Here is a 12,265-nt window from a genome sequence, read left to right on the forward strand (position 1 = left end):
TAACGTTTTGTTGTTATTTCTGAAAAAGCAAAATTAGACATTTATAATAATTGATGGTCTCGGTGCACGTCCCCATCATGACCGGTCAAAATCCAAACTGTTCATTTTAAATGAATTCAAGTCGCTTCTTAATGGCCATGACGCCGTTCAATTTCACCAATCGCGAACCTACTTTCATAAATTGCAATAACTACCGGTAATTTATCTCCTCAGTATAATAACTACCGGTAGTTTTACAGGATTACAAATTGGTCCTTCTCTTTCCTGTTACGCGGCGCTCCATATTTCCCGCTCCCTCGCTCGCCTTCGTTCTGACACGACGCCGCCCGGCACGAGGACAGCATCATACCCTTCGCGGCGAGTGTTCCCAATTCCTCCCTCCCCGTCGCCTCCCTACCGACACCCTTCGCAGGGTCTAGCAGCCTTTTCTGCCCTCCAAGTCCCATCCCCTCACTCTCTCTCTCCACGAAATGTCGCCATTGGCCCTTCCACGGCGAGACTCCCGAGGCGGAGCCTCCCGCGCTGAGCTCCGTGACTCCCCACCGCCACCGCACGATCACACGCCTCACAGCGGCTTGGCCATGACGTCCCCGCACCGCCAATTTACCCCCGAGGCGCCGCCCCACCTCCGCGGCTCCCCAGGTATAGGCGCAGACCCCGGTCCGAGATCGCCCCGATAGTCCTCCGGGGTCAGGGCTGTGTCGGGCGGCTCATAAAGGATAAAGGTGAGATCTTTTACTGCACTTCCATGCGAGCTGTTTGAGCGGTGGCTTCTTCTGTGCCTCTGATTTGAGAATTCCCCCTTCTCTTTGTCTTGCCATCGCTCTTTTTTTCTGTAACCGGAGGATGTTGCTAACTATCCACTTTTAAGGTTGTTTTCTTTCTCGTTGTGTGTTTTAGCAGTCAAATTCCACTATTTTTTTTTCCCCTTGTTTCTTCTATCTTTATGTGAAATTAGGATCGTTGGTTCTGCAGACTCTGGACTGCTCTTTGGAGGATAAAAAGAATGTGAGCTGAGAGGCTTTGGCTTGGTAAGGAAGTTGCAAAAATATGAACGAGACAAGAAGACATTCTGTTGATATCCCTCTAACTAGAACTCTTGTGGCTCTCAAAAGAGTCCGATCACTGAGAGACCCTGATACGAGCTCACTGAGCAAGATTGCTGCTTTAGTCAGCAATATCGTTTTGGAAACCAGCTCGTGCAATGGCCCAATTCTTGGATCAAACAATGGGTGTAAACAGAGTCTTAATCAAAGGATAAAAATGGATCCAGGACAGGGCAGCTTGTCGTATTGCCACCCTTTGGCTCTCGATGCATCTGCAACGAGATTGCCTAAGCACGCATGCATTCATGGTTCCTGTTGCGACAATGTGCGCAGGTCCTTAGACTCAAAGTTGACGTCTCCTTGTGCCGGTTATCTTGAAGAAGAGTTAGATTTGAGTCGAATTGGCAAATTCGAACAGCTTGAAATGATACGCTCTTCATCCCTTAAGCAATCCGTATATGAAAGATCATATTCTAGTAAGGATGTTGATGTTATGCGGAATGCTGAAGCTCAATGCACCTGCGCTGACGGAGCCTGTAAGCGTGTCTTGTGCTGTAAACCAGTTGGTCCTGCTTCTGAAAAGTGCGATTTTGTTTTCTCCAGAAACGGTAAGGGCGGACTAAGAGGCTGCTGTTCTAGAGCACCAAATTTTGATGATCGAAAGCATCTTTCTCATGTTAAGGGCCGGAAGTTTCCGTTGAATTCTCAGTTTGATAATGAATCTGTTTCTGGTGGAACTGCTCCATCGCAAGAGAAAATCATGAGCTTAGTCGACAAATATGAGCCTAAAATGTTCCATGAGCTAGTTGGACAGGATGAGGTAACTCAATGTCTGTCAGATGCCATTTCCAGAAGAAAAATAGCACCGATTTATCTTTTTCATGGTCCTAGGGGTACAGGAAAGACCTCGGCAGCAAGGATCTTCGCTGCCGCTTTGAATTGCAACTCCCACGAGGATTGCCGGCCTTGTGGATCTTGCGAGGATTGTAAGCTGGTGTTCAGCGGTAGCAGCGGGGTTGTCACTGAGTTAGATGCTTCAGAAGCTACTCATCAAGAGTGGTCAAAGTTCCTTTCAGAAAGTGCTCTTGCTCCATGTTCCTCACACTTGAAAATTTTCATCATTGACGAGTGCCAACTTATAGAAAGGAGTACATGGCCAGCCATTTGTAAGACCTTTGAGAAGCTTTCCAAACATGCTGTTTTTATTATGATTACTTCTGAACTGGATAAGTTGCCCTCGACAACTCTGTCTCTGAGTCAAAGATATCATTTCTCGAGCCTAAATAAGGATGATATAATTATCAGGTTGCAAAAAATTTGCATTGAAGAAGAATTAGAAGTTGAGAAGGATGTGCTTATTTTTCTTGCCAAGGAATCAAGTGGTTCTCTTCGTGATGCAATAGCAACACTTGATCAGCTGGCTTTGCTCGGTAAAAGGATAACCTCATCCCTTGCTTATGAACTAGTAAGTAGTAATGCACTGGCTGCTTCGCGCACTTGTGACCATTGACAATGCACGGAAGGTAAATTTAATTGTGTTTGTTGTTCAGATGGGCGTTACTTCTGAAGCTGATTTGCTCAATCTGCTACGATCTGCGCTATCTTCAGACACTCCTAGTACTGTTAAACGAGCAAGGGAGCTTATGGGCACTGGAATTGATCCAATGAAGCTAACATCTCAGCTTGCAAAAGTGATCACTGATATTCTTTCTGGTGGTGGTGGATCTATTGCTTCCAAATTCGGTAAGAGCATGTAATGGTCTTGTTTTCTATAGGGATGATAAGGTGTACTGGCAAAAACTATATGTTCATTGTTCAAGTATCAGAAATTGTTTATTTCAATTTGAAAAACTGAAAGCAATAAAATGTGATTGCTAAATGAATTTACGAACATGTTTTAGTTCTTTCGGTGTATATTGGAAAATTGATCGATCACAATAGAGTATCAAGCTAACACTATGTGCCAATTAAAACTACTGATAGCATGTTATGTTTTATACATTCGAGTTCATCTTCACCCTTGAAAAGTTACCTTTGCAGTTGCTGAAGCTAGTAAGGAGAAACTGACCAATGCATTGAAAATACTGGTTGAAACTGAAAAGCAATTGAGAACTTCAAAGGATAAATCTACATGGCTCACTGCAGCCCTTCTACAGTTTAATACTGGAGAATCATTTTCCTCGTCAAACAAGAAGGATCCTAAGGCATCTTGTGAAGTTGCACACTCAAGAGGTAGTCCAGTATTTTGATCCAATTTGTAATTCAAATAATGTTCAATTTGTTGAGGGTAAAAGCTTGATTTATTTGTTCTATGCAGATGATGATAAATATTTATTAACGTCACAAAAGGAGAGTATGGAAAGTTCTACTTTTTCGAACAATCAGTTATCTGATTTGGAAAAGCATTATGATGAAGCAGAACTAAAATACATATGGAGGAAAACCATCAAGAACTGCCAGTCAAAATCACTAAAAAACTTCTTATCAAAAGAGGGCACTCTGGCGTCTATTCGGGTTCATGAAGGTAAAACAAGTTGCAGTCTTGATTTTTGTTAAGGATAGAAAATGTTGTTGGTTAAAAAAAAAGAAGTTTTTGAGTCAATTCTTAACTGAATAAGCAACATTGATTTCCATGAGTTCAGTTGTTTTGATAAGGTAATATCAAACTCCTTTTTTCTTCTTTCAATTTTCAGGTATGGCAGTTGCTGATGTAGTATTTTGTGATCTGGATCATGCGCATAAGGCCGAAGAATTCCGAGAAATAATTGTAGCTTCTCTTCAAAGCATTCTTAGTCGCAATGTGGATGTTAGAATCAGTCTCAGTGGATCGGCTTCAATTAGGATGTCCAGAAGAAAACCATTCAGATTTTTATGCTGCACTGGTGGAAAGCAAAAGACAGTATATTCATCCACAAAAGGTACAAATTTTCGTGGAAGAAGACTCTGCCATTGCTTGCAGGTGGATTTTCAAAAACACTATACACGCAAGGAAATCGACAAACCTTGAAAGGGGAAGTGAAACCAACAAACAGTTTGAGTTCTCTTCGCAGACAAAAGAAATTAACGCCGCTCCTAATATGATCTATCAACATGAATCTATGGAAGATATCCATAGTTGTTTTCCTTGAAGTCGATCATCATCGAAAGAGAATGTGGAATGGTTCCTACTACATTTGCTTGTGGCATTCAAAGCAACACATTCAACTGAATGATACTCATTTCTTTTTGATCTGAATGCATCTTCTGTATTCATGAAAGAAACTTGTATTTTCTATGAAACAGATATTTTGATCGAATCAAATATGTTCCTTGTTCTCTCATTAATCTATTGTAGATTTTGCTTCAATCTGGAAAGAAAGAGGTTAACATTTTAATGCTGTTGCTGATTTTGAATTGAAATATGATTGTATATATATATATATATATATATATATATATATATATATATATATATATATATATATATATATAATTTAGGTTGCCTTTAAGATATTTACCTCATTTAAAATTAAAATTTTAGTCGTTTATTATTCTCTTATTATTTTTAATGTATTTTTAAAAATAAAATTTGATTTTTGATTGGAAAAAATGTATAAAAACACCATGCGATTCAAAACTATGATTAAAGAATTACAAAAAAAAAATTGAAAATTTTTAATCTGATTATTTTCCTACTTGGAGGATTCCTTCATCGGATCGGATCCAGTTTAAATCCGCCTTCGCCATTCGGATCCAGTATATAAATTCCTCCCACGCGTGAGGTGCCCCAATGAGCACGTGGGAACATCTTGTCTCTCTTCCGGTGATCGCCGTTTATGCTCTCCCCTCCTCTTTCCCGTTCCTTCCGGTCGCCGCCTCCTCCGGCGAAGTCAACACGTTATCTCTAGTCCCAATTTCTGCGATCTCTTCCTGTCATTACTTGAATCGAGGTGGAGAATCCGATTTTCCTCCGGCTCGTTCGCCCGTGCTTTATAGCCCTAACGCCGAGCTGTTGCTTTGATCTCGCCGGCGATTGTGATGGGTTCGTTAGGCGTCCGATTTTACTTGCTTCTAGTCCGATATCTAGCTGTGAGTTTTGCCCTTAAATACATGATTGGTGTTTCTTCCCCATGTAGATTATGTGCGAAAGCTTCGCCTTTTGGGTAAATCCATTTTGAGTGGCTTCCCTGCCTCGTTTCTGGTGTTCCGTTTTTGGTGTTTCTCCTTTGGCGTCTGATTATTTCAGGTGACGTTGGAGTTAAGAGGGTTTGGCTGTAGCAAAAGAGGAATCCACAGACTTGTCAAAACATGCCGAGGTTAGTTTTTTTGGGGACACGATTAGTGGTCCATGATAATTTTTCGGATAGCAAGCATAAGTTTGAAATTGTTAGCTATATGCCACTTGATTTCTTCTATTGGAGACTTAACCAAGGCATGTTTTTTGCTGAAAGTTTTCAGTGCCACATCTCACATCTCTTAGTTGTGACATAATTGTAGCAATTCTCTTAAATCTAATTCACGGTTGCTCCTAAAGATCTGAAAATTTGAAACTTTCACCTAGTCTAAAACCAAGCAGGAAAGTAGTTCATTTATTTCCTACATTGCTGATGCTTATAATAGTGATAATTCCGTAATACCAGCTGCTAGAAAATAACTGTTGTCTTTTAGTTGGAGAAATTGATTCGTCTAATTCCTTGGTAAATTTTTTAGCCTGGCTTTGAAACCTTGTGTGTCTGTTACCATAGTTTAGTCCAGGGCCAAGAACTTCTATCCACATGAAAAAATTGAATGACCAGTGCTACATTGGTCACCAATTTACAAACCTAATGCCCTTTGCCTTGTACATAATGTACATATCTAAATATTTTTCATTTATAGGCTAGCATATATCTAGTATTCTAACCGGATTGTTGCAGTTATATTATGAACATATACCCTACTTTGATTTAACACAATTTAACACATTTTTCACGCATTTCTAGGTATTTGGATTTTCTAAAAGTCAAAAAAGTTGGCAACACTTTTCGGCAAAATTCAAGAACTATTTTTGCCAATACAAATCCTAGATTATCCTCAACAAATGCTTTAGCTTTCTCAGACAAATTGCTTCCTCTGTACAAGGTTTTTGGTAGACAACATAACCTATTGATACTCTCTAAAATTGAGGAAAACATGTCCAAGAATAACCCCTTCAGGAAGGTTTTTGCCCTTTCAGCTCAGAAGTCAGTAACCCATCATTCTCAAGTTGCCTGGAAAAAGTTTTGTATGACATACTCTTGCAAAGGAATTGTCTCTTCACCTATCAGGAAACTAGCTTGTGCTACATGCTTTCATATTGCTCGATCCCCTCTAGTCCCTACTTTTCTAGCTTTTGTTGCTGGGGAGATTGCATTATCCAAGATGGCTTGGTCAGATGGGGAGTATTTTCCATCACGTAATGAACTTTATATGCGAGCACAAGATAGCCATATTTTCCTGGCTTCGATTGTTCTCTCAGTCTTGGAGTGTTTTATTTTGTTACTGAGGGCAATCTATTTGGCCATCTTGTTTTCACCTATGATGGTAACGGCTCCATTTGCTGATAGTTCTGGTACTTGGTTCAGGGAAGTGTGGATTCATCTTGTTCGTTCTACTTTGGAAAAAGCAGGGCCAGCATTCATAAAATGGGGTCAATGGGCTGCGACACGTCCGGATCTCTTTCCTAGTGATCTTTGCACTGAGCTGGCAAAACTTCATACTCATGCACCTGCACATAGTTTTTCCTACACAAAAAAGTCTATAGAAAAAGCCTTTGGCCGCAAAATATCTGATGTTTTTGAGAATTTTGAAGAGGAACCTGTGGCATCTGGAAGTGTAGCTCAAGTTCATCGGGCTTCCTTGAAATTTCAACATCCTGGTAAACCACTAAAACATGCAGTTGTTGCTGTAAAAGTTAGACATCCTGGTGTTGGTGAGTCGATTAGGAGGGATTTTGCAATTATTAATATGGTGGCCAAAATTTCCCACTTTATCCCCACACTGAGCTGGTTGCGCCTGGATGAAAGTGTGCAACAGTTTGCTGTTTTCATGATGTCTCAAGTAGATCTTGCTAGGGAGGCTGCACATCTGAGCCGCTTTATCTATAATTTTCGCAGGTGGAAGGATGTATCTTTTCCAAAACCTCTCTACCCATTTGTCCATCCTGCCGTGTTAGTGGAGACTTTTGAACATGGAGAAAGTGTTTCTCACTATGTTGATGAACTTGAAGGACATGATCGACTCAAGAGTGCTCTTGCTCATATTGGAACTCATGCACTCTTGAAGATGCTTTTGGTATAGTCTTTTTTTGAGTTCTTTGGTGTGTTTTTATGCCATCCTATTTTCTAGGTTATGGTCTCAGTGTTGCATATTATGGATGAATAGATAACTCCTTATCCTTTTTGCCTGTCTATGTTACTTTCACATCCACATGGTTTGTGGATCAGTTAAGTTCACCACAATGAAGTGCATTAGTCTCAAAAAAGAGGGTTACCAAATTTTTTGAATCCTTCTCTGTTGGTGAACTTACATGCAATTTTGTTTCTACTAGTTTTTCATAGAGCATCTTTACACGTAATGTTGACGGTCTTCCACAAAAATGTTAAAACCTTTTGGTCCTTTCAAGGATAAGAATCAAGGTCTTCATCACTTTTTCTAATGGAAATTTCCTCAAGAACACATGCAGCTTTATAACTATTTCAACATTCCATTTGTTCTTGTTTAGAATCAATATTTTTTTGGAGCTGGTCTTTCTTTTCATAGTGACTTAAAGTCAATTTTCTACAGGTGGACAATTTTGTCCATGCAGATATGCATCCTGGAAACATCCTTGTTCGGACTCAAACCAAAAGCTCTAAAAAAGGAATAGTTAAATCAAGGCCTCATGTGGTCTTTCTTGATGTAGGCATGATTGCAGAGCTTTCGGGTACTGATCGTGTAAATTTACTTGATTTCTTTAAGGCTGTAGCTCTTCGAGATGGAAGAACTGCTGCTGAGTGCACCTTAAGGTTATCAAAAAATCAGAAGTGCCCTAATCCAAATGCCTTCATTGAGGTACTTTATGTTGCTCCCTCCTTTGCATGGTCAATTTTCCCAATAGTTGTCTTTCTCTATGTTGCAATATTTTTTTTGGTGATTGGTTTATCTGCCTTATCATGTACATGTAGAGTTGTAATGTGTTGTTTGGTTTTTAAGCACTAGTAAATTGAACAATGCTCCATAGTTCTTTCATGGAACCTCAAAATGTTCATATGATCAGAATCTTCAATTTTCAGTATTAAAAATCACAATGTTTCTCTATTAAATTCTTGCATTGAGAATATAATCCTGGCAGCATGACTATTTAAGCTCTACTTCTAAGTGCCACAACTAGCTTGTATCCACATTCTAGGCTAGTTTTCTTATTTGTATCTTCTTGGAAACCTCTGTATAAATCAGCTTTGTCATTCTTGGATCATCTGCAGGAATGCCAGGAAACATGTTCAGTCTGTTAAATGTGCCATGATTGGTTTTACAGATCTACAAATGCTACAGTAAAGATTTTTCACATGGTGCCTCTGACAACTAGAGTGATGCTTAGTGGAGTCTTTTCTAGTTTAGTAATATAACTATAGTATACCTATTTTTATTCATTAGCATGACCTTAGGTATCAATAGTTACAATTTGTGATATTCTTTTAGCCTAGTTGTTCTATATTGCACATTAATTCAAGCCTTTATCCTGTTTTTTTTTTTTTTTTTGAAAAATGGTATAAACTTACTGCAACTGTATTCTAATTTATTAGATGTACAAGAGTTCCATTTGTTTCAAGTTCTTGTCATTTTGTTATAATAGGCAAGTCAAATAAATTTGTATCCCTACTTTGATGATTGCACTTGATTTCACTTGAGCTGCATTTCCTATCTGTTCTCTACTTCAGATAACTCATTTTCCTGCACAGTAGTGCTTCTTTAGTGGTGATTTGTCAATTAAGAGGGAGACACTTTTCTAATATTTATAGTTGATAGACCATCACACTTGTCTATGTGAGACTAATGAGCATGAGTTATCCTAGTTTCAACGTACTCCCTCAAGTCCGTCATGACTCTGATGGAGGTATGAATCTAGTTTTGATATCATGTTACATTAGAGTGAAGCTCATTCTATCTGAAAATGAGTCCTCACTAGAAATGGGAACACTCTTATATAAACATAATGAATCACTACACTTGTCCATGTTAGACTAATTGACCTGGATCTCCTAGTTTCAACATCAATCATCTCTAAAAATGCAGCAAACCTTTTATATACATATATAAAATAAATTTCTTCATCTATTTTCCATATTCCTATCAGCATTAAACATTCATGAGCATGCAATTTTTTCTGATGCATACACATCATGCTACAGGAAGTAGACAAGTCATTTACTTTTTGGGGCACGACAGATGGGGATGTTGTCCATCCAGCTGAATGCATGCATCAATTGCTGGAACAAGTGCGCCGTCATAAAGTTAATATTGACGGGAATGTTTGCACTGTGATGGTCACCACTTTGGTTCTGGAGGTAAATGTCTTGATTTACTTTATCATTTTCTAGTTTTGTCAACTTGTTCTTTATGATCTTACAAAAGCCAAAGTTGCTTATATCACTTTCTGCAACATGAAATGGTATTTTAGACCTTTTAAGAGTTTTCTACACAATTGGACTGGTTTTGTCAAAACCAGTGGGTCAATGATTTCAACACAAATCAAGCAGTTCAACGGTCGGCAATTCAATGGCCTATATCATCTAACCAGGAAAGTGGCCCGGGGACGTGAGTCCAGTTATTTCCAGTCAAACCGGACTGGACACTTTGGTCCGGATTTAATAACTATTGTGGGTCAAAGAAGTTCGAAACAAATTCTGGTTTGGGCTGATATTTGAAAACCAAGTCAAACTCTTGTAACATAGTTTCAGCTTTCAAGTAAAGTATGCAATAATTTCTAATAAAAGGTCAATTAATTCAAAATTAAAATAAGATGCATATATTTTTTAATCAAATGTGGCAAACCACAATAATAGTTCCCTACACAAGCATAGTTCTTCAAAGATTGCATTAGCACATGCAAAAGGTTCCTGCTCGGTAATCACTTGCTACACAGAGTCTTAAGCTCTTACTTGTTCATGCTCTGGAAATTTGTCATGGAAACTAATCTATTTTGACTCGTCTGCTCCTGTTCTTTACGAAAAGGCATTCAAAGCTATGATTAGCCTGTTGCAGTTTGGTTAGTCTTAATGCAATTTTTCATTTGAATTTTCTGCAGGGCTGGCAGCGTAAGCTCGATCCAGACTATGATGTGATGCGCACACTACAAGCTCTGTTATTCAAAACTGATTGGGCTCAATCCCTTTCCTACACTATTGAAGGACTCATGGCTCCTTAGAGAAATGGCTCCCTTTCAGTTTATCGACAGTGAATTTTGAAAAAAAGTCTACCTACGTACTACGTTGGGATAGGCCTTGCAATTTTGCTTTTCAGCATTTTTTTTCAAAAAGATTCTACAGATTTTTAGTCGCCATTTTGGCAAAACATGAAATTCTGGTAGATAAATGGAAAATACATGAAAGCATGTGTTCAGATTTTAATACCGCGTATGATCACGCTATTTTCCCTGGATCTAGGAGCTTCAAATTAGATATTGAGCTATTAAATTGCATCTTCTGGTTGATTAAATATGATTATTATTATTATTTATTATTGTTGTTGTTGTTCATGATGTTGTTGTCATTATTCCCATTTAGTAGTTGAAGTTTCATCCTTAGAAGTACTTTTCTTGTCTGAATTTTGAATTGGCAATGGAAAGGATACCGCAAGTGTAAAAGCTCCAAGAACACAAATTGAAGCTGAATGGAAGAATGATAAAAAAAAAATTCTTACTTTTTTTTCTCTAAAAAAAATATTTTAAAGAAGTTGGAGGGTTTTAATTTGAAGTGTGGATGAAGTGAAAAGGCTATGTAGTTTAAGGCAGGCGCTCTACTTCGTAAATTGTAGATTAGAGGATGGTTATTGGTCCACTAAATATGATTAATTGAGTTTGGTGACCTCATTTGTTAAATAAGTGAGAACCATCAAAATTAACTAATAGATATAGTGGATCAGATCTCCGTCCTCAGTTTAAGGAGGTTTGAAGGAGTTTGTTGGCTCAACAAAACTCGATAAATCTAATAAATTTATAAAACAAAATCACAAAATGCACGAGAGAAAGGTTCTAAGCTCCCATGTGGCTCAATGCAATCTTCCAAACCTCAAAGAAAGGAGTTTACATCTCAGCTCTAGGTCATCGACTTAATCGTACAATACAATCGGGACAAACACTTCCACAGTCGACCAAAATCAATGGACATAGTCCATGTCTAGTCTAGATAGCACTTTCCATCATCCTCCACAAACTAAAATGAAAAACCAAAAAGGAGTTAACTATGTACTAACTTCTATTCATTGTTCTAAGGCAACAAGAATGAAAAGAAAATGTGGTCGGTTAATTCTACTTTTGTTTTAACAGAAAAAGATCCCTTGCAAAGTGACCCGAAGGAGGAGTCTCTTCTTCTTCCAACTCGGTTGTGTAAGTCTCCTTTCCTGGACTAAATATTCCCGACATAACTTTGTTGCTTTCGACTAGACGACGAGAAGAATTCATAAGTACAACTAAGCAATTAATAACTTAACCTTCTGTTTTAGGACGATGAGTCAAAAAATAGATCGATATGTGAGGAGCTCCCAAGGCAACACAAACAATCTTCTTTCCAATCTCCTCTCAATATACGAATAAAGGTAAAGCAAGAAAGAAGAAGTCCATTTGTGACCATTCCTCGATAAAATTTTGAGATTCAAAATGGAACAAGGAAGGAGTTGGTTGGTAGTTAAACTTAGGATGTGTTTGGTTCAAGTCATCATGTATAACCTTAGTTATGTGATTACCAAGTAATCACATAACCAAGGTTATAGGGAATAAAACATAACTAAATGTTGTTTGGTTCAACTTAAGTAATGCAACAAAAACTTGTTTGTTTGAATGTTTTAATGAATACCCTAGTTTAATATTTTACCGTATTACCCTCAGTTACAAAACCAACTATACATAATATTATTATTATTATTATTATTATTTATTATTATTATTATTATTATTAATTTATTTTTTAATGTTTTTTTACTTTTCTTTTTCCTGTATATTTTTTTTACTTTTTTATGTTTTTTTT

General features: G+C 38.0%; 2 protein-coding genes across 6 annotated transcripts; both read left to right on the forward strand.

Moving 5' to 3' along the window:
• Positions 1-300: 300 nt before the first annotated feature.
• LOC122018742 (protein STICHEL-like 2) lies at positions 301-4,364 on the forward strand. 3 transcript variants are annotated; one of them, XM_042576154.1, is made up of 6 exons: positions 301-725; positions 976-2,511; positions 2,597-2,789; positions 3,087-3,281; positions 3,364-3,570; positions 3,740-4,364. In XM_042576154.1, the coding sequence occupies exons 2-6, from the start codon at positions 1,051-1,053 to the stop codon at positions 4,051-4,053; spliced, it is 2,370 nt and encodes a 789-aa protein (XP_042432088.1). In that variant the 5' UTR covers positions 301-725; positions 976-1,050; the 3' UTR covers positions 4,054-4,364. The 3 variants fall into 3 exon arrangements, with proteins under 3 accessions (XP_042432088.1, XP_042432090.1, XP_042432089.1); XM_042576156.1 differs by having other exon boundaries at positions 3,087-3,278; XM_042576155.1 differs by lacking the exon at positions 301-725 and adding an exon at positions 746-871.
• A 456-nt stretch (positions 4,365-4,820) lies between these two features.
• On the forward strand, positions 4,821-10,651 carry LOC122020183 (probable serine/threonine-protein kinase abkC). 3 transcript variants are annotated; one of them, XM_042577984.1, is made up of 7 exons: positions 4,821-5,067; positions 5,162-5,188; positions 5,272-5,341; positions 6,008-7,337; positions 7,830-8,096; positions 9,434-9,589; positions 10,330-10,651. In XM_042577984.1, exons 3-7 carry the CDS (start codon positions 5,334-5,336, stop codon positions 10,447-10,449), a joined length of 1,881 nt encoding a protein of 626 aa, XP_042433918.1. In that variant the 5' UTR covers positions 4,821-5,067; positions 5,162-5,188; positions 5,272-5,333; the 3' UTR covers positions 10,450-10,651. The 3 variants fall into 3 exon arrangements, with proteins under 3 accessions (XP_042433918.1, XP_042433916.1, XP_042433917.1); XM_042577982.1 differs by having other exon boundaries at positions 5,162-5,341; XM_042577983.1 differs by having other exon boundaries at positions 4,821-5,341.
• The last annotated feature ends 1,614 nt before the right edge of the window (positions 10,652-12,265 follow it).

This window comes from Zingiber officinale, chromosome 9A (genome assembly GCF_018446385.1).
Source record: "Zingiber officinale cultivar Zhangliang chromosome 9A, Zo_v1.1, whole genome shotgun sequence".
Lineage (NCBI taxonomy): Eukaryota > Viridiplantae > Streptophyta > Magnoliopsida > Zingiberales > Zingiberaceae > Zingiber > Zingiber officinale.

What these genes read in the sequence shown, in the direction of transcription:
- LOC122018742 (XM_042576154.1), top strand. Translation starts at nt 1,051, where the DNA reads ATGAACGAGACAAGAAGACATTCTGTTGATATCCCTCTAACTAGAACT. An exon ending in CATCCCTTGCTTATGAACTA is followed by an intron (nt 2,512 to 2,596) that starts GTAAGTAGTAAT and finishes TTTGTTGTTCAG; the next exon opens with ATGGGCGTTACTTCTGAAGC. An exon ending in AGTTGCACACTCAAGAGGTA is followed by an intron (nt 3,282 to 3,363) that starts GTCCAGTATTTT and finishes TGTTCTATGCAG; the next exon opens with ATGATGATAAATATTTATTA.
- LOC122020183 (XM_042577983.1), top strand. An exon ending in CACTCTTGAAGATGCTTTTG is followed by an intron (nt 7,338 to 7,829) that starts GTATAGTCTTTT and finishes AATTTTCTACAG; the next exon opens with GTGGACAATTTTGTCCATGC. An exon ending in ATCCAAATGCCTTCATTGAG is followed by an intron (nt 8,097 to 9,433) that starts GTACTTTATGTT and finishes ATCATGCTACAG; the next exon opens with GAAGTAGACAAGTCATTTAC.